Genomic DNA, 20,887 nt, shown 5'->3' with positions numbered 1-20,887 from the left:
TTCATAGACACATTTATCTCACTTTCTGTGCTGCTTCTGTTTTAGTATATTCTTGCTTATGATGCCTGGTTATGATTTCCAGTCGGCTTATGAAAAATTTAATACAATTACTGTGCATTTTCAACTAATAAGCAATTCTTTTTAGCTTTTTATAATCATGATATCTTTTAAAAATAATCTTTTGGCTAATCTTTTATGCAAAATCAGTATATTATTATTTTATTTTCTCTTTTTTTTGCCAATGGAACTGACTCTGACCATTATACATGCAGTATATAAAATTTAATTTTTAAGATTTACTGTACAGAAAGTTAAAATAATTGTTACAGAATATTTTAAAAACTAAAATGAAGAACCTGATTATGTTTTATGAAGTACAATAAATCAGCCACTCCTTTTATTTTAGCTGTAAAAATTTCAGAGTCTCACCACCTCAGTTAAACTGCACCATTTTAGCTTTGTTACATCTATTTCTGCTATTCTTTTGCCCCAACTGAGAGACTTGTCCACATGGAACAATTATATGGATGTGAGACATCCATTTTTAAAAATTCATGTTACAGTATTTTTCAGTACAGCCAGCAATGATCTCTTCCTCTGGACATATTTCTTCGTTGCCCTTGTTCTGTAGATTACATTAATCTTTCTGGTTATGAGAGATCAATTGCAATGACTTGTTGACTTCAGATAAAGAATGTCAGGAGGACCATAACCCAAAATGTTGCCCATGCCACCTGTCGTTTCTGCAAGCATATGATTGGCTCAAAACCAGTTCTTTTGTCCATATGTCATGTTTATAATTCACCAGTTCTTACGGTGGAATGACAGTTTTAGTTGAACACAGATGCCAGCCAATTAAGGTTTTTATGGATTTCCTACTTCACACAGTATTGCTGTTTCCAGAGCTCAGTGTCACTGATTGTGCTCCCATGGTACCATGTGCCTCTTTAACACCTGGTAATTTTAAGTAAACTTTTTTTAAAATGGTAATGAAAATATCACTGGATGTTTCAGTATCTGATATTGCCAAGCAAGTCTGTGTTAAAACAGATGGCCAGGAGGATTGTTAATGGAGCAGGATGAAGCGTGTATGTTACTCTATAAGCATTCTCTTTAGGGAGACCAAATGCTAGTAGCTTTGTAATTGTATCAAAGAAGGTGTCCCACTGTTTGAAAAAACTTTGTCCTGTTTCACCTCAAGTTGTTGCTATATTTCATTCCATACTTCATGTTGGTAGCAAAGAATACATCTTTGTGTAACTGTATTGCATGTAATAGAGGAAGATGAGCTCACACTACCTGAAGACAGACACTTACTTGAAAGTTAACATGCTCCTCCAAATCTTACAAATAGTCATTAATAGAGTCTTTAATGTATGAATTTAAAATATTTTTGGGGCTTTTTTAAAAGTAGCTTTTAAAAAGTGGTTCTGTGGAAGTTTATTACTTCTTGCACATGGGCTCTGGTTGGCTTAGAAATAAACAGTCCCCCTGCGGCCTAGGAACTCAAAACCAAGTTAAGCATTTTCTTACTTTTGCCATCCTTCTTGTAGGAGGGTTTCTACAAAGCAAATGGCAAAAATATAGCAAATTTCATGTCTTGGCAAAACTGGGCAGATGATTCACTTATGCCTAAAGATGAAAAGAAGTTTCACCTGGCATCAAGTTAGCTGTGTTAGTTTTAGTTCTTTAGTTTTTATTGCATAATTGCAATAAAAATGTTAGTGATTTATTTATGCATTGAGTTTCTTTATTGACTTACAACAGTAAATTAAAGGTACTGTAGTCATATAATGACTTCAGCAGAAGACGTGGCAGATATTACTAATTCTGTGTTAATTACACATGTAGACATACCTGCATATGAATGAAAGTACACTGGTGCTCTCCATCACGTAGGCAAGGAGCACAGCATTAGTTTATATTAATATGGGTGGATATGTATATGTGTGTACAGGTAACTAGAAAATTTTGTAGTAACTGAAATGCAGACATTCTTCAGCAACACAAGCAGTTAATGTCAAGAGTTGCTGAACATGATCCGTGCACATACAGGATTTTTCACGTGGTAATTCCCTGTAAATGCACCCTTGAAAATAAAATAATTGCCACAGTAAACAAATGAAATTAGTTTGTATCTTTTGAAAGTTAATCCTGGTATTGGGATGGAGACTTATGTAGCCCGAAGTCATTTCTTTCAGTGAAATTGCAATCAATTGCAATTGTGCAAGACTGAAAGAAATATGGTTTGTTGTAGGTTTTTTATTTTATTGTTTGGATATTTTAGCTAGATACCTTCCTTTTTTCTTTTCTTCCTATGTCACTGTTTCTTAGTTTTATTATAAGGGCACTCAGTACAATGCTAGCATTTAACTTCCATTCTTCTTTACTGTATGATATGTTACTTAGCAGTTGTCACCAATGTATTTACAGTTTTGCCTTCGCAAATTTTGCAAATGAGTAACACCGGCAAATGCTTCTGGTGTGCTGTTATGATGTCAGCTGTTAGCAAAAGCGTGTGTAAAGCCTCGGTGGTTGTTTTTAAATACCGTAACCCCTATATTAGGTAATGAGTGATTTAATTGGCTTTGAATTCATTGTGGTTTGGCCATCTTATAACAACCTGGTTTTTCCCCATCTTTTTATACTCCCAGCAGGCCTAAATTTGTGAAGTGCAGGTCAGGCCATATAGGATGAACCAACTTACCAGTTCTCTCAGTAGCAAGCATGTGAAATACGGAGGGTGTGAGCAAAGCCATGATCTTGATCTCTATTTTTAATGAGCTGAGAAGATAATGTTAAACTAAAATATGCACTGCATAATGTGGTTATAGGAGTCAGCTTCCACAAAGCTGCTGGTCTGGGCCTTTGTTCACACAGACATTAGACATCCTTTGTTTTGCCCCTCCTTCTCTTCTTCAGCAGTCATTCAATGACAAGCGTAAAAAGAACCTCTTTTCCCGAAAATTTCCCTTCTACAAGAACAAGGACCAGAGTGAGCAGGAAACCAGTGATATTGACCGTAAGTATGTGGCATTCGATGGAGAGCGAAGCACACGTAGAAGGGCCTGCTAGATTGCAGTAGGGTGTTACCATGGAGACAGTTTCATGAGCTGCAACAGGCTAATGAGCTTGAGGTGCCGATGACAAACCAATCTACAAAATCAATAAAACCATTTGTGCTGTTAAAGTAAAATTTAACCCAAGAGTACCCCAGTTTGGAATAAGCTGGGTAATACTCTTGAGTTATGTGTACGTAACTGGAGGAGCTAACATCCAGTGCTGTCAGTGATGGTTCCTCATTTCTGACTTGGAGGAGAGCGCACGGCAACTAAAAAAAATATAATGAAGCTTACCAGCTTCTCAAATCATTCCCTTTAAACTGATTTCTTCAAAGTCATTCCATTCTAATTTGGTTTTCCTAACGAAGAGAGGTTACTTTGATTTTCAGCATTGTTGCCGGCACTGAAAAAAAAAAATTGTCTTCTCGAAAAGCAGTTGCATAAGTTTGCTAATTCAGACCAGACCCACTACAAACTGCGTTCTGTGCTGTTTGCATCACTGATTATGCTTCATGTGCCAGTCAGGTCAAATCCTATAAACTTAACCTTCCCCTGTGATGTTCTGGGAACTGTCTCCTGTCGTAGCGCCAATTTTATATATTACTGACAATTATTTTCTTTGTGATTGTCTTTTTATTGCTTGCCCTCTTGGGACTACTCTGCAGGAGGTCCCTGACGACATGGGATCAAAAGGCCTGAGTAAGTGATCAAAATACTCCCAAGTTATTTTAACCTCCATCTGAAAAATTATTACTTTTTTTTTAACAGATCTCTTTGAGACTGGTGCTCTACTGGCATAAGGAGGTTAACTCTAAAAATGTTTCATAAACTTTCTAGTTTGTGATGTTTTGGGGGTTTTTGCTTTCAGGAATGTATTACCCTAAGTTAATGTGACCGTCACATTAGGGTTTTTTTGTTACTCAGAAGCTAACCAGCGCTTACTTGTTCGTCTTAATAGTACTGTGGTTTTAAATTTGGTGATTATTTTTTGTGTCGCTTTTATCTTGTCTTTGTGTTTTTGTTTATTTTAAAATAACCTATGGCTTTTTACAGTAATAGCACAACCATTGCCGTAACACTTTAACTAGTTACAGTTTTCACTCCTCTCTGTAGGTGACCGGCATTTACAGCTACTTAAAACAAACAAAAAAACTTTGCCTAATGAATACCATGAGGGTTTTTCTGTCTGACTTAAACTCTTATGATGCTTTTAGACCAGCTGGAGGGGTAGCTAATAGAGGAGGCACATAAGCATTAGTTGTATTTCCTGCAGAAATGTTAACTACTTGAATACAATAAGATGCAAAAGTTGCTGAGTGATCTAGCAGATCTGTTTGTGTATGCAGACACCACTGCTGTACTAAAATGACAAATGAAAAGTCAAGACTTGCTTTCATCACAGATATTGAAGACGTACATTGTTATGCATTCATGGAACAGTAAAATCAGTCACTAAAGATAAGTGAGTAAAGGTCGCTAAAGATAACGTTTCTTCCCAGCACATAACTGTTCCACACAGTGTTCCTGCAATTACATGTAAGAAGCAGTGTACTTCCATACTTGGCCTCAATCATGGAATAAAAATTCTAGTAGCTGTAAGATTAATTTTCCATTTCTGAAATGAAGGGTTTGAAGGAAATGCTTGCTCTAGAGCAGAGACCTTAGCGACCTTTACAGCCTTAACAGTTTAGAGCAAAAAGATCATAAGCAGCCTTTATGGCCTTATGATCATGCCTGGTTTTAACTATGTAATATGGTCCAGAAATGTCACTAGGTGATTCCGTTATAAAAACAAATGACTTCTAGCCTGTTTTCAGCACAGTCAGACTTCTTGAAACTGCCTCACCATGCTTAATGCAAGCTGTGCTACTGGGGCTGTGCAGGACTGCTGTTCTTGCTGCCACTTCAGGCTTTGCATCTTCAACCAGTTATGCTCACTGCCAGACTATCACAACACTGCTGTTCTCAGCTGACAGTGTCTCCCTTTCGTGTTCTACCACGAGGCTTTTAAACATCACTATTTGCCTCTTCCATGCCAATGTGGACGTTCTTTTTCCAAGACAAGAAAGTGAAATGGAAGTAGATAAAAATTGCTGGTTCTCGCAGACATTTGGAAACATTTGTCTGTTCTTCCTGCACAGAAATTAAGTGAAGGAGTTCAGTCTAGCCAGAGGTTTGTGGTTTAAAGATGTTGTTTCACTTTATCCAAAAACATTTTAAAAGGTTAATTAGTTTACATATGATAACTAACTTTAAAAAATGTTTATTAATTACTAGAAGCAGATTTTGCTTCATAACTGTGTTCTTACCTCTAGAGTCCCCTTGCTTCCTTTTCAATTTTGTAGGGGAGGAACCACACTGAATGTAGTGTTTTATAAAGGCTTCTAATGACAAGAATATGTATTATTGTATACACACAGTTAGGTATGTCATTTCAAATTTAATTGTACTTAATTTGTGTAGGTCAAACAGAAACTTCTTTATGCAGGCTTAACCTGTGAATGTTAGTATTTTTCCCTGTAAATAGACACACTCATTGAGTGGCATAAAAATTGATTCTTTACAATAAAGTTCAGCAATATCAAAGTTCATATTTGTTCACTGTATTTGTAGAATTTTCAGGTAACAGAATAGGTTGATACCTGAAATTCTTCAATTTCATTGATTTTTTTTTTTTTATCATAAATGTATTAAACACAGTTACATAGCTTAAAAAAATAAATATAAACACCTTGTAGCTACTGCAGTATTCTGATTTCTATGCAAAAGGCATGGAATTAATAGAAATAGTCCAGAATAAAAGTCAGGAGCTTTTGAATACTAAAGCATTACCGGGGGGGTGGGGACACGGGACGGACACAACAACCCAAATCTTAATTCTGTATTGCACTTAAAGTAAACTATTTAATATACTGTAGGAAAGTGTCTGCTATTGAACGTGCTACATTATATTTCCTGCAATATAGGCCAAGATTTTCTGCTGTAGGACTCTTAATATTAATCAGGAAATTGTCTGCATAAAGGTTGAAATGCATAATCCCATAGTTTTTGCACAACAAAATTCATCTTGAGGTGAAAACCTAAAAATTGCAGAATTACGTGTGAACTATGAATTTAGTGTACTTTTTGTAATCTTATTTTGATGTGCTATTTAATGTTTTTTTTTTTTTTTTAATTAACATCCATTCCTTTTCTATGAAATTAAGCTTGATCCTGAGAGCTATGAGAAGTACCTTAAAACTTTTGTATGCAGTATGTATTTATTTCAGCATTTTGGTATCAGTATTGTCTTTCATCTGGATTATTTTGTGTCAGTTCATCTGGATTATTTTGTGTCAATTTGCTTTCTTTTGGACTCATGCCATTAGTGTATGTTCCTTATTATTTTTTTCCATTGTGTTGCAATTTCAGAGCATGTAACCTCTAACGCCAGCGATAGTGAAAGTAGTTACCGTAAGTGTTTTTCAGTTCTTTGTTTATTTAGAACCTTTGTTTAGTAGCTCTTTCTTTGATTTTTGTCTGTCTTCTGGGTATGTACATGTTAAATAGAACCTTCAGGTGAAATACATATTCATTAGTTTGCAAATTCTGTTGTATGTATGTTTGTTTTTAAAAAACTAAGTAGAGAGAACCATTGAAAACCTCCTTTGTAGGTATTTTTATTGTGATCTATGACTTTCTTTTTTCAGCCTAATTTGAATGATTTTCTGATTTTTTTTTTTTTTTTAAATTATGCAAGCTAACTAGACCTATTAAAACCTAAATGTAAATTTAATACTCACAAATATAATTATATGTAGTTGAGCTTAATACTGGAACCATAACTAAACAGTGTAATCTGTTAAATAACGCAATAACTATCTACAGTTTTTCACAACTGATGCTCAGAATTAATATGTATATACTTCTAATGAAAGAAAAGATAAGCAAACATGTATTTACCCTTGCTTTAGCTTTGGTTTATCTCTTTTGTGAAGCGTGGGTGCTTAGAATGGATTGTCTTCAAAGCCTCTGACACACATTCAGTGCTGGAGCAGTTACGATAAATTAGCGTGCTAGGCACGCGTGCACGTTCTGTGTCTCTGAAGACATAGGATCTTTTAAATACTAGACTGAGTTACCTTTTTCACTAGCCCAAGCTACAGTAGTACTACGTGTTCAGAGTGGGTAACATGCTGCATCTTGCTGCTCTACAGTGCTTTAAGATGTCTTAAACCTGAGCCAGAACTTCAATCTTACTGGTTATTTCCAGTGAACAACGTCTCACTAAGGTGCATAGTCCAGATCTGGAACCCAGGATAGAGCAGATAAGGAAGATGGAAAAGTTGAGGATTTGAAGAGGAATATGGAAAGAGGAAACAGTTAAAGTCACACACGGTGTAACACTGAGAGGCTCACTGGTCAGCTCCTGGTTGGGAGAATAATGGGCACTCCAGAAAAAGATATAATTTATGTTAGGTTAATAAGGGAGATGATTATCGGATACATCTATTTGGAAGCTGAAGATCTTCTCAGCGGTGATGATCCACATTTTTTCTTCCAGGTGATTACACTCAAGGAGAGAATTTATACATTTATATAAAGTCCTAACAGTGTTGTAGGCTGTAATTAGAAGAAACCAATTGGAGGAGGCATTTGTGTTCCCTGAGAATAACAAAGTTGAGCGTGTATGGGAGTTGTCTTTGAAAAACTTACAAATATTAACCATTTTTAATGACACATCATTAAACTGTCTAACCATGACTGTTTCTTCATTAATTTGCTGCTTTCTTCTCTTCCCTGTCTCCCACCAAGGTTTTTCTCAGAGCTTGCTTTATTTATTTCTAAAGCTCATTATTAGTAGCACTAGTTAGTTTTTTACTCCGTTATTACTTAAGAAGCCGTGATTTTGTGAATGTCGTGGATTTGCTTACCTGAATGTGTAATTCCAAGCAATTTTTATTAAAATAATTTTTTTAATTTCTTCTTACTGCTGTCTAATATGAAAGTTATCTTGATTACAGATGAGTACGGTTGTTCAAAAGGTTCATTCTATTAATATTCATTTTTCCAAAGTATTGAAAAGCAGTGACAATATATACTTTTTGCCCTCAATAAGGGGATGCTTTTTACTTGTTATTATCTCTTCAGTAGTTTGCTTAACTAATTTTTGACCTTATAGCAATGTGACTTCTCCAAAGAAGTATCTAATTATATGTGAGCTGGGTCTTTTATAGATGAGTTGATAGTTGGTGATTCCCTATTCCTCTCCGTAGGCTAAAAGGGGTTCTGAAAGTATATACTGTCCTTCGAAAATCCATCTGCATGAGTAACTTTTTGAGATGTTAAAATATACAGGTTGCATGTTTTCATGTCTGTCTTAAGGTATTCCTCACTTGCAGTAACTTACAAAATTAAAATGTTAATTCATCTATTACTGTAGTACAGTTTGAGTGCAAATTTCTTGGAAATAGGAAAAATATTTCTTTTAATGAAACTGTAAATTTTAGATTTAAAAGATCAATGATATTTGCTGTGAAATAAAGAATAGATATATAAAAACATTATATTAATTTATAAAAGCTTTCGTCTGCCATCTGTTTCTATACAACTGTGATATAGCCTTGCTATGTTCCTTTACCTGTCACACTTATGGCTTATGAACTCCAAAGAATGTTCCAAAATTACACAAATAATTTATTGAAGGACTGTATTTTATTCAAAATTCATAGTAATGTCATGTAATTTGAGCTTGTCTATTAGAATTATGAATTCTCTGCTGTCATGGAATTAATTTTTAGTGATTTCATTGCAAGAGATCTTACTTTGAGAGATCTTGTTAGACTAGAAATAATCTTTTACAGAGATGGCAACTGAGGTATATTTCAGATGCTTTCACCAACATTTAAAAAGCCTGCAGCTGTCAAAGGTCAAAGTTCAGTTATTTCAGTTTCATTCACTGCTGATGTGCTTTCTGGAGCTGAGAACTATACAAAGCATTCTTTGTTTTCAACTTCATCTTCAAAAATTCATTAATAAAATAATAGTTATTTAGTATAAGCAATCATTATTTTTTTGTAGCATTAGAGTGGTTGAACATGTTTATATAAATGCCACGTTGTGATAAAGATAATGAAAGCTATATACACCTTGACATACATGGTTGTCGGCCCTGTATAAATATAGAAAAATGTTATTGTAAATGCTGACTTCGAAGTGTGGAGAATGTTCATGATGAAGGTGGCATTGCCTCAGCAGTGAATGTAGTGTGCATGCATTTCATTCAGGGAAACGTGTGTAAGAGCATTTCAGTAACGCTTTCAAATTCTTCCTGTGCTTGATGTCAGTTTGACATGCTAACATAAACCAGGAAATTATTTATACTATGTGTCTTCTGCTTTAAAATTTTGTGTTTGGCTTATCTTTGTAATTTTTATAATTCATTGCTCTTGAAAAATGTCCTTCATCGGTATCATTGTAATGTACATTACTGAGGAATGTCTGTATCGCTATAGTTCATTGAATGACTCAATTTAAATATATTGGTTTAGAAAAAAAATAAATAGCTATGTCTTTGCATTTACATTTTAGGTGGCCAAGAGGAATATGTCTTGTCATATGAACCAGTCAATCAGCAGGAAGGTTTGTAGATCTCACTCAGTGTAAAATAAATATCATCTAAATTACCAGAATGCTTCATGTGCCCTTAGATACTGAGCACCGTGATAAACTTCTTCACTGTTTTGAACTTGTTACCATTATTCAAATGAATAAAGCATAAAGGCATAAATTATTAAATGCAGTTGCTAAATTATTTAGTGCAAAATCCAAAGGTGTGCTACTTAAAATAACTTATTATCACTGGTTTACATTGCATAAAGAAAATACAGTATGTTTAACAGTTTCGTTAGTATGAACCTCAGAAATTATATTTTCTTCTGTTTCATATTGCTTTAGCGTTCTCACTGTTGCAGTTCCTTTTTTCTGTTGCAGCGAAAAATGTCAATAGATTATTTGGCTATTTTAGTAAGCATGGCAGTCTCCCATTTCTGTATAGACTTCTTATATGACTAATTTTCTTAGCAATTGCAAAGTGGTTTGGGTTTTGGGGGGTTTTTAAATTAAAAAATATTTTTGAAATAAATGGTAACTGATAGGAGAAATTTTTTTCTCATATTTGCATTTAAAATAAAATGCTTTTCACTGATTTCCAGTGGGATGCTTTCATTTCCTTTTCACCTTTGTCCTAGTGTTGCTTCACTGTGTATAACAGATTATTCCTTTATGTTTAATAGTCAGTTACACTCGACCTGTGATTGTTTTGGGACCCATGAAAGACAGAATAAATGATGATCTAATCTCAGAATTTCCAGACAAATTTGGCTCATGTGTTCCACGTAAGTCTCAACAAATACTACATCAATTCTAAGTGATTTTTTCCTGGTTAATTTTCCTAATAGACTTATCCTCTTTATGTTGAGTTAAAGAAAGTTAATATATTGTCTAAGCTTTATAGAGCTGTCTTAATTGTCAGTCATCTCTTTGCTTCTGGTAATTTTGCAGTGTAAATGGGAGACTATTTTTTTATATAGTAGGGAAAAAAATAACTGATTTTTGTTTTGCTTTAAAAATTACTGGTTTATATTTAAAGATACTACTAGACCAAAACGAGATTATGAGGTGGATGGACGGGATTACCATTTTGTCACTTCTCGAGAGCAAATGGAGAAGGATATTCAGGATCACAAATTCATTGAAGCTGGCCAGTACAATAATCATCTTTATGGAACAAGTGTCCAATCAGTGCGAGAAGTAGCAGAAAAGGTAAATCAGTGCCAGTTACTTTCATTTACTGAGGTGATTATCTGACTGTGCTGATAGAGGAAAAGAAGAATGGGAAGAGTCAATTAGGAACCCTCTGACTTCAAAAGGAATTTGTACAAAACTAGAAACAAAATGCGTTGTCACAAATACATTTAGGGAAATAATGAAATTTTGGAATAATGAAAGCATTGTGATTAAATTATGGAAAAAGAATAACTGTAGTTTGTGCCCTCATATAAGAAGATAATAGAACAGAAATAATTTGAATTACAGGCTAATTAGCCTAGCTCACATATATAGATCATTAATTAGTTAAGAATAGTGGTGGTGGAGTCAACTAATATGATGATCCATTTGATACGGACGTGTGCAGAACGAAACTTGTAAAATTGTTAGTTGTGCCCTTGAAAAGGGAAGAGTGAATGTAATAAACTTTAGAAAGACTCTTTACATAACTACAACCACATTTTGAAGACTGACCTTACTACTTTTATCCTAAATAAATTTTCATTACCTATTTCTTGCGAAATTTAAATATTTCTAAATTCGAACTGAAGTTTACTTGAGCTCTCTGAAAAAGAGTGGGAAGAAGGAAGCATATTTTGTAGAGTAAGGTGCTTGTTTTAAAGAAAACTTTTTGGTGAAAGTTCTTTGCAAATATTCCATGTTAGGTTGGTGAGTGGTATTCTACTGCTTACAAATATGGTGCATTTACAGTAGAGAATGTTATTTGATCTCTATGAGAGAAGAAACAGCTGTTTTCTAGGTGGGAACTCACAAGCGTGGGCACTTTCAGTCTGGACATGCAGAGGGTAAGTGTGGTTAACCCATGTGACAGGGGAGTGTGGTTGGTCCTCTGCAAAACATTGTTTACTGGACTCAAAACCAGGGAGAACATGCTGAGATTCTGTGGTTCATGTGATGAAGTTTTCTTCTGCTGTCTTTCTCACCCTATGGAATAGAACTTGGCTCCATGGAATATAGGCAGAAAAGTAAAGAAAATAAAATTAATTAAAAAATCGTTAAAGTATATGAACAGTACTTTGTACGGGAGTCTGAACAAAGTTGTGAAACGATCATATGTGGTTAAATGATGAAACTATTTATTGAACAGCTTAAACATTATAAACCTGTTGGCAGTTGCTTCACCTGCTAGCACAGATAGAGTCCTCCGCTTCCATCCTAGACCTGAAACTGGCTGTGTTCTTTTGCACATCTAGTAGGATTAGTAAGGTACAAAATGATCATGAATCTTTTATAAACTGACACGAAGAACAAAGTGCTACCAGATGTCTCTGTGCTATTGAAGCTCTTGCACAAGCACCATGGGACTTCGGCTAGATGCAGCAATTTCTCCGTTCCAGCTAACTATTTTTTTTCTGGGAAGCAATGTCCTGTCCGTCAGAACTTGACTTCAGAATTGTGACAGGGTTGCAAACTGGGCAATCTGGGGCTACTTCCTCCTTGTAGTCCTCTCTGTCTCATTTAAGAGAGATTAATCTCTTCAATGGGTCTTATTACTGGGATACAAAAGATTATTTCCAGTTTTTCTATGATGAATTTGGGGGCAGACACAACAGAAGTGACTGCTACTACCCCAAAAGTACCAGAAATAGTAGTCTTGCAGTAGCTTTAAATGGTGTTCTTTTGCCCATGATTCCTTCTGATCCCCATCTCTCTCATTTCCTTTTCTGTGAGGGACACAGCTAAAGGTGCTTTTTAATGTCATTGTTCAGTTATCGTAAAAGGCACTGAGTGCTGGGTTGTGTTTCTCAGTCAGATGCAGTGCAAGTAAGGAGCTGAAAAACACATAAAATACTGTTTAAAGGCATTGTGCAAAGATCAAAATAGCTTCCCTGAATGAAAATATGATAATTATATAATGAAGTACTTGCATTTCTTGTCTTCCAAATCTTCACTTGAAAGGAATTCCTCTTTGGAATCATTAGCAGCTTGCAAATCTCTGTGTTTGAGGCCACTGTTAATGCACGTTTATTGTTGATTTGGAATAAGTACTCCATAAGGTCAAGCACAGCATATTGTGCTGGCAATCTAGTCCTCCTCCCTTTGCCCAAAATTGTTTGGCACCTGGCATAAGTTGTTGGGCCAAATACAGCATATACTAAGTGTCTTATGCCAAAAAGGAAAATAGACCAGGTAATGCTTTTAACTCTCTGTTCCTAGAGCACATGCCTCATTTAAAGAGAAACCATCTGAAAGATGTGGACAGGTCAGCCCATGTAGTAAAATAATCTGCTAGAACATAAAAATACCTTCCTTAAATCTTACCAGTCAGCATGCAGATCCATGAACGATCTGGGAAACAGCTGTCATCAGTTGAAAGCAAGCAGATACATATTGTTCATGTGGGAAGAACATTTCTATCCTCCTTAAAAATTCCTGAAATAAAATTCTGTGGGTTTGTTGTGCAAGCAGTCAAATGTAAATGATGCTAGTGATCTCTTCTGCCAGGAAGCAGAAACGTGTCAGTCATTCAGATTGCAGTCACTTCGTTGCTCTTCCATGTGTCCTCCAGGAATGATCTCCCAGGAGTTCAGCAAGTGCATCGTGTGATATGAGTAACCTTTGGTTTTATGGTGCTTGTGAGTTTGTATCCTGGCTCACAGAATTATGCCATTCACATTGGTCTCCTGCTAAAGAAAAAGCTTTTCTTATTTTAGTCACTCGACAGTGATCCCTTTCTAAAATGGTGGTATGCCAAATTACTCATATGCTACTCAGAAAGGAAATAAATAAAAATATGTGAGGTGGAAATGAACATATCTGAGATGAGAAGAGCCGAGAAACAGGAAAAGCCTTTGATATGAGATATCCCAAAGAGCTGGAAAATTGCTTATAGTGGGAGAACAGAGGTGGGGAGAAAAGCAGCCCTACTACATTGTCTTCCAGCTGCCCAAGGAATAGTTAAACTATATTTGTTTCTCAAGAGATAAAAAATAATCAGTCCAAATAAATTACATTCACCGTCTCAAACTTGATACTCTACTGTGTGGTACCTGGGGAAAAGAGAGTGCTTGTATTTGGTTCCATCTAATGATTCTGATGGTGGCGTATTTCCCTGCCATCAGGGGTGGTTACTCCCTCCGGTATGCCAGTCATCTGGCTCCTCTCTAAACTGCATCTGTGACATGGCCACCTCCCTAAAGGATCCTCAAATCATTTAAAAAAAAAAAAAAATTTTTTTTAAAACCCAAAAGATTCTGTGGTTGAAGTACAGCTTTTCTACCAGATGATTATGTGTTGTTGACTGGGCTGCAACCTCTGGTGGAGAACAGAAGAAAGAAGGGTCAGGAACATCTCAAATGATGTATGATCCCAACGGAGGAGCATTGTGGGACCTTGTGCCAAATATCATTGATGCAAAATGTCATTGATGCAAATGCTCTAATTTTGTTGGCTTCGGTGGAGGTGTGTTTTCTCTTCTAGATCATTATGCTATGCATACCTGTGACTTTAACTTTGCTTAATGCTCTTTTCCCTTCTCTCACTCTTTAGGGTAAACATTGCATTCTTGATGTTTCTGGTAATGCAATCAAAAGGTTGCAGATCGCCCAGCTGTACCCAATCTCCATTTTTATTAAACCTAAAACAGTGGAAAATATAATGTGAGTAAAAGTGAAGTACCTCGGGCTAAATTGTTTGAGACTGTCATTGTGTTTGAAAGCCAACTGCAAGTTATGTGAACACAGTTGTAATATTTGCATATTAAACAATGTTTAATTTCCTAAGTTTAATTTCTAGGGACTTCTAGACAGGGTTTCTAATCTGAATTAAAGTGCTTGAGATCAAATGTCATTGTGCTAAATTCCATGCAACATAGTGTCAGAGTAGCTCATTCCTGCTAGGATCTTTGCCTAGGTGTGTCATTTAGCAGACAGCCTCTTACTAAGATTAATACTCAGTTTAAACAGCAGCTTAAAACCTTATTTCAAAAGACTTCAAGTATTTAATAGTAGTTTTAAAATGTATAATGTTTTAAATTTCAGGGAAATGAATAAACGTTTAACAGAAGAGCAAGCCAGGAAGACATTTGAGAGAGCCATGAAACTGGAGCAAGAATTTACTGAACACTTCACAGGTGTGTTTGGCTTGGGACTGTTCCCTTGCTACAGTTGAAATTTTATTGCTTGCTGTAAAATAGTAATTACCTCACTGCTGAGATAAGGCTGAACTTCGTTTCCAGCTTTATCTGTTGGTTTTTTTTGAGGCAGAGAGCCATCTTAATACCTCTACACTGATTTCACTTTGGTCAATTAATTCAATTAATACAAAACCTTATTGGAAGCTTAGTTTAAGTTTTAAAACTATGAGACTTTTTGCCATTTTTCTAGGTATTGTAATGCAGATATTTGCTTTGTGGATACATTGTACGCTTAAAGGCTTTTATTTGCAGAGCTGAGATTGCCCAGCAAAGCTCCCTGTAGAAAATGATCAGTTTCCATTTTTTTTAATCAGGAAATAGAGAATGATGGTAATTAAGGCTCTGGAAATTGGACACTACAGCATTTTGGTCCTTAGCAAATCAAATTTGTGTATACCATGGACCTAACTGTAATAGCAAGGGACGGGCTGTCAGCACTCAAACTATCCTGATTGTTTGCGTTGTGGCTTGCAGCAGAGGGAGGTTGATCCAGTCAGGATCTTCAGGACAGAAATGAGCTTTCTCTGTTCCTGTCCTAGATAGACACTGGTTGCTTTCCTTCCTGCTGTGTTCTCTTTTGCAGTGTTTCAGTGTTTGCTGCCCCGTTCTCATCCTTTCTGTGACATGACTCCTTTGCCCAATTCCTTCTTTCACCTCTTGTGATGGGCAGAGCTGTGAATGCGGCAGCCTGCTCCACCTGGGCAGAGACACAGGAAGGGATGGTGGCTTCACATGGGAGGAAGACAGAGGAAGGAGTAGACTCCCTGCCCCATTCTTCCTGCTGCCTTGTTTTCTACATTGTGTGCTACCCACAGAATGAACAACTTGAGTCCATCCCTTTTTGTCTGCTTCCCTCCCCCTCTGCTGCCTCGCAGCTGTCACAGTTTATCCCAATACTCTATCTAGCTCTCCCACCCTTCCCATAGTGCTCTGTCTGCACCCAGAAGGTTACAGAACTCTTAACATACATTGCAAGTTCTTCCTGTTATGGAGTCCTTACCTAATGACTTGCAAGTGTGTCGGGTTTGTTATTCAGGAAATGAATTTGTGTATTTTAATAGATATTAATTCAATATTTAGTTAATAGCTGATATTCTCCCAGGTTGTCTCAGGGCATTATGTAGGGTACTTTTTCAGGAAATTAAGGGACATAATTCAAGATGTTTTAAAAACTAGGGGCCTTTTTAAGAGCTCTAGTGCTCAGGGCCATGTTTCTTCTCAGAAAGATAAGGCTTGTTGGTGAAGGAAGATAGCAGTGATCAGACTTCTGTTCTCAATAATCTAGTTCAGGCAGGAAATCCTTTTCTGAATCTGTTTAAGATACTTGAAGACATTACAAATCCCACTTACTGCTTGCAGTTTGGAGGCTGCCACCCATATGAGTCAGGTGGTAAAACAAAATGTGTGAGTGTTGCCTAGTCTTTTAAAAAAACCCACATTGTGTGGGGTAACTGAAATAATCAGCAGGTTACATTCAAGCAGACTTAAACTTTGCAGTGAAGTAAATGAGGAGCACGTCCATCTTCTGTTTTGAGGTTATTGAGCTTTGGAAGAGGTGTGTTTAAACATAGCTGGAGAGAAGATGCTGAAGGTCATAGCTATGTGCGTTGCAAAGACATTTCTAAAACTTTCTGATACATTGTTGTGCTGTGAACATTGTACTTGACATACAATGGCTGAAACAGCCTCCTCCTCCTCCCACAGGCACTGTGACAATGGGCTGCAGATGGGGAGAAAGTTTTTAAGAGATTAGAATGATGAGTAGGAATAAAAAGGAAGTAAATTGCATGAAAGCAAAGCTTGGAAGCAGCAGTAATGTATTAATGTACAAAAGAGTTATTCTGGCCTACTTCCAAAATTATCGTTCATGCTAAAATTTGTTTCTTGGCTTATCAACACTGCGGTGGCTATCCTAATTAAAAATAAGTTGCTGTCTCACAATGATTGCTTTTTCAGACTGAAGTGTGGTAAGAACAGCTCATACTTCATTCTCACCAGGTTGTACTTTGCTCTGATATGTCAGAACACATCCATATTGGCTCATTTCTAATTATTTTTTAGCCTTTGAGAAAATATATCTAGCTTACACCATCTGAATGTAAATTATACTTTTAACTATGTAAGGAAGCCTGTTGTCTATAAAACTTGAATCTATTGGCTGGGCAACAAAGTCCGTGAGTTCCTTGTCTTTTTGGCCAAAAGCAAAGCTAGTGCTAGCAGGCAGAAATCCCACAGTCAGGCAGCTTTGCTATGGAGTTTCAGGATCTAGCCGAGGAGTTCAGCGGTCTGTGTTACAGCAAGCCTGACTGCGTGAGGACACAGCCCTGTACTCTGCCTTGCCTTGTTGTGTTGGAAACATAAATGAAAGCTGGACCAAAAAGAATACTGGAGGATGTCAGTTGACTCAGATGAACTCTTAACAGTGGTTAGGAAAAGCCAAAAAAAAACCCCTCAGTTGTATGCGTGTAGTTGTAGTAAAGTGAAAACCACTTCCTAACCTCAGGCCTCTGAGTGGGAGAGATGGTGCTTTGTGTGTCCGGTAGTACTGTCAACAATGTGCTTCATCCCAGCCCAGAAACCAGAAATCTCAGTGGGTGTCCGTTCCTTCAGCGATCTAAAGTCCTCTTGCCACTCTGAGAAAAAAGAACAGCCTGGCTTGGAACATCTTGGTTTCAGTACAGAGCAGGGAAGGATGATTGCTGATTGCCACATTATGTTTTGCAGCTATTGTCCAAGGAGACACACTGGAAGAAATCTACAACCAAGTGAAACAGATCATAGAGGAACAGTCTGGGCCTTACATCTGGGTTCCAGCAAAGGAAAAATTATGAAAACAGATCTTTATTTTTCATTTTCTAACTGACATCACCTACTACATCTGACGACTCTTAAGCCCTTCCAGTGGAGCCTGCCTCTAGTTCTTTCCAGCGTGGTTCATACCCTAACCATCACATTCTGCAGTTCCCATAATGCTTTACATTTGATGTCTCTCTTAGTTTAAATAATTTGTATTATTGTGTGTTGTTGGTTTGCCATTTTTCAAACATGACAATGGAATGGCCTGACCAGCTATTAGTTTGGGGTGGGGGTGGGAGGGAATTGCTTGGTAAAATTCCTTAATGTTTAAGGGAAAGTAACTTTCAAAGATTTTTCAAAAAAGCTTTATAGACATTCTTTTAAAATTTCATAACAATTGAAATAAAAGTTGTATTCAAGGAAGTTGTAAATCATTAGTAACTTTGCACGCTTAACTTCAATAGCATGGTTTGGTCAGGGCAATCAATTTCAGGCTTTATTTTTTGAGTTAAATTCTACTCTCACAGTTTTTTTTTGTGGTTTTTTTTTTTTTTTCTTTCCAGGCAGTTAGAAACTTTCAAATTTTGAGTTAACGTTTTCATTAACTCCCGTTACTACTCCTTAAGGGATAGTCATTTTCATAATTTCATATGGATATTCTTATAATATATTTTTTCATTTTTTTTGCCAATAAAATTGCTAGGGACAAAGATGTGTAATGTTTTTAATCTTCCTCGTGAAACACTATTTATAGTGTCTTACAGAAATTGTTTATAGATAATGGTCATCACACTTTTTGAGCCTCAAATATGTTTAGGTGCTAGGAAACCTTGTATTTTTCAGAGGAATGCCAAATTTCCATTGGCAGTAATACAGAAAACAGCTGCAGAGATGGTCATTAGGGCAATGAGAGAATGATTCGTAGCCTAAAAATGTGTGTGTTCTTAGGGGTCAGATTTTAATGAATATTTTACCCACAATAACTGCCTATTTTGTTATAATAAATATATATATATTAAACTTTCTTTAACTAAACTCTGTAACTATGGGAATTATTTTCTTTACATAGTTGCGCACACATATAAATATATATATAAAATATATATTTTTCTTTTACCACCTACTCCTAGCTTTTTGTTTTGACTAAAAATACAAATTAGAATTTACCTTCCTTAATCATGAGAAACCAAATGGGCTATGGTGGCTGGGCATAAAGTCCAGGGAATATTAGTTACCAGAAAAAAAAATACATGCAAGTTCTCCTCTTTTCTACAGAATTTCAGATGTTCGTCTCCCTGCCCTTGTAATATGCATGTCTTAACCAAAGGGAGAATTCAGAGTCAACAATACATTTTATTTCTCTGTACCTGTTCGTCTCTGATTGCGTAGGCACAAGATCTTCTGTTTGCAATGCACAAACTTCGGTGCCGAATGTTATAAATACGTTGCACCAAAACCTGGAACTCTCTTCAGTAATGCAATTATCTAATTCCCGTGTTATTTGGTATCTGCCATTGTGTGTTTGAAACGGATTGTTTATAAGAGGGGGTGGACTTACGGCAGTCACGGGGCAGTCACAACCAAATCAGCTTTGGTTTGTAAAGCGTTATTAACACGATCCATTCCATTTGTTAGAAAGAGGAGAACAGCTAATAAACTTTATTGTACAATGTATTTGTCAAGTGTGTTTTTAATCCAAAGAAATACAGGTGTTGTAGCACTTAAAAATAATTTACTCAGGCTGAAAATGAAAATACTGTGTTAGAGGAGTGCTGGTGACCAGACTGGGGCTGGGGAAGTTATTACTGTAACAGCAGGTTTAAACGTGGGACACAGATGTTGCTGGTGTCATGTGGAATGCTTTTAAGACTTACTGTAAGTATAAGCTTCTGGTGTATGGCCCAGAAGAATTTTTCATTTTTCTGGCTTTGTGAAGCCCATGTGCTGTCTTTCTGAGACTCCTGTCTATGTGAGCGCAAGGTGTATAAGATTGATGCAAATTTTGATAAATAATGTCGTAAATTTTTTAAAGAGCTAAGAGTGTAGAGTAGTCTGCCTCTTTGGAAGTGAGTGATTCTGAGGTGTATAGTGAGACATCTTAAAACAGGCCAACTTAAAAAAAAAAAACAAACGAAAAGAAGGATCTAGATCTCAGCTATCTGCAAACTATAGTGACATCTGAGATCTCTATATTGTATACACTTCTTTTTCCAGCCTCTTTTTGTAACCCATCAGAAGGAGTCTTGATCAGCTGAGTAGACATGTGGAGAATTGCTGTTCCATATACTGGAATTCTGAATTACTTTCACAGAACTTTTCGCCTGGGTGTTTGTCACGGCCAGGTGTCACCAAACACTACGCCCAGGCTGAAGTCCGCAGTACTCACCTGCACAGTTTCTGTGCTAGCGTGAAAACGAGTCTTGGATCGAAAAAACCCAAAGGACTCTGGGGTCTCTTTGCATTTTTGGTGTTGTTTGTTTCAGGTGTTGCCTTTGAGCCCTGGCAGAAGAGTTGATTCTGACAGCCTTGATGCTCCTAGTTGACTTGTTTTATCTTGCAGTTCTAGAATTCTGTGTTAATTAGTGTTTCTCCGGATCTCATTTTTTCCAGTCTGAGGTGCTGATATGTCTTTGATTCTTTGATACACTTTACTTTCTTTATTTTAAAGATACATTTTAGAATACGTGTACTTCTCTTAAGGCTTGCAATTTAACAACTGGAGTAACTAGGAAATCCAAATGGTGTCATACTGATGCATTACCACCCTACTTTTGGTGGCCCAGTGAAGGCACCATGGGTTTTGTTCCCTGCCTGCTAACCCAACGACTTGTAATTGCCACACAGAAGCATGCTTGATGAAGTATTACCTGCTGTCTGTTAGGAGTTCTATTATATTAAAAATTTCCTTTGCGGGCATTTTTGCTAAATTGTGCTGAAAATTAGGTTAAGATATTTAAAGCATAGATATTCATAGAGTTATGAATAAAATAGGAAAATGAGGTAAATTATCATGAACTCTGTTTGTGTGACGGTTTAGAGGGGGTTGCATTCAGATTAGGCCTCC

General features: G+C 36.5%; 1 protein-coding gene across 21 annotated transcripts in view; it reads left to right on the top strand.

Moving 5' to 3' along the window:
- Positions 1–19,497, top strand: part of DLG1 (discs large MAGUK scaffold protein 1) — a 151,762-nt gene extending 132,265 nt beyond the window's left edge. For 7 of the 21 annotated variants that reach the window (XM_086754901.1, XM_086754895.1, XM_086754906.1 and 4 more), the window contains 8 exons: positions 2,923–3,022; positions 6,474–6,515; positions 9,633–9,683; positions 10,337–10,438; positions 10,693–10,865; positions 14,382–14,491; positions 14,873–14,964; positions 17,752–19,497. In XM_086754901.1, coding sequence (XP_086611027.1) covers positions 2,923–3,022; positions 6,474–6,515; positions 9,633–9,683; positions 10,337–10,438; positions 10,693–10,865; positions 14,382–14,491; positions 14,873–14,964; positions 17,752–17,858 — 777 coding nt within the window. In that variant the 3' untranslated portion in view covers positions 17,859–19,497. Of the gene's footprint in view, positions 1–2,922; positions 3,023–3,727; positions 3,762–6,473; positions 6,516–8,050; positions 8,087–9,632; positions 9,684–10,336; positions 10,439–10,692; positions 10,866–14,381; positions 14,492–14,872; positions 14,965–17,751 lie in introns of all 21 variants that reach the window. The other 14 variants (XM_086754904.1, XM_086754899.1, XM_086754908.1 and 11 more) reach the window with 7 other exon arrangements.
- Positions 19,498–20,887: the final 1,390 nt, after the last annotated feature.

This window comes from Chlamydotis macqueenii, chromosome 9 (assembly GCF_036417535.1).
Source record: "Chlamydotis macqueenii isolate bChlMac1 chromosome 9, bChlMac1.mat, whole genome shotgun sequence".
NCBI classification, from domain to species: Eukaryota; Metazoa; Chordata; class Aves; order Otidiformes; family Otididae; genus Chlamydotis; species Chlamydotis macqueenii.
This window is presented reverse-complemented; position numbering and strand designations above follow the sequence as displayed.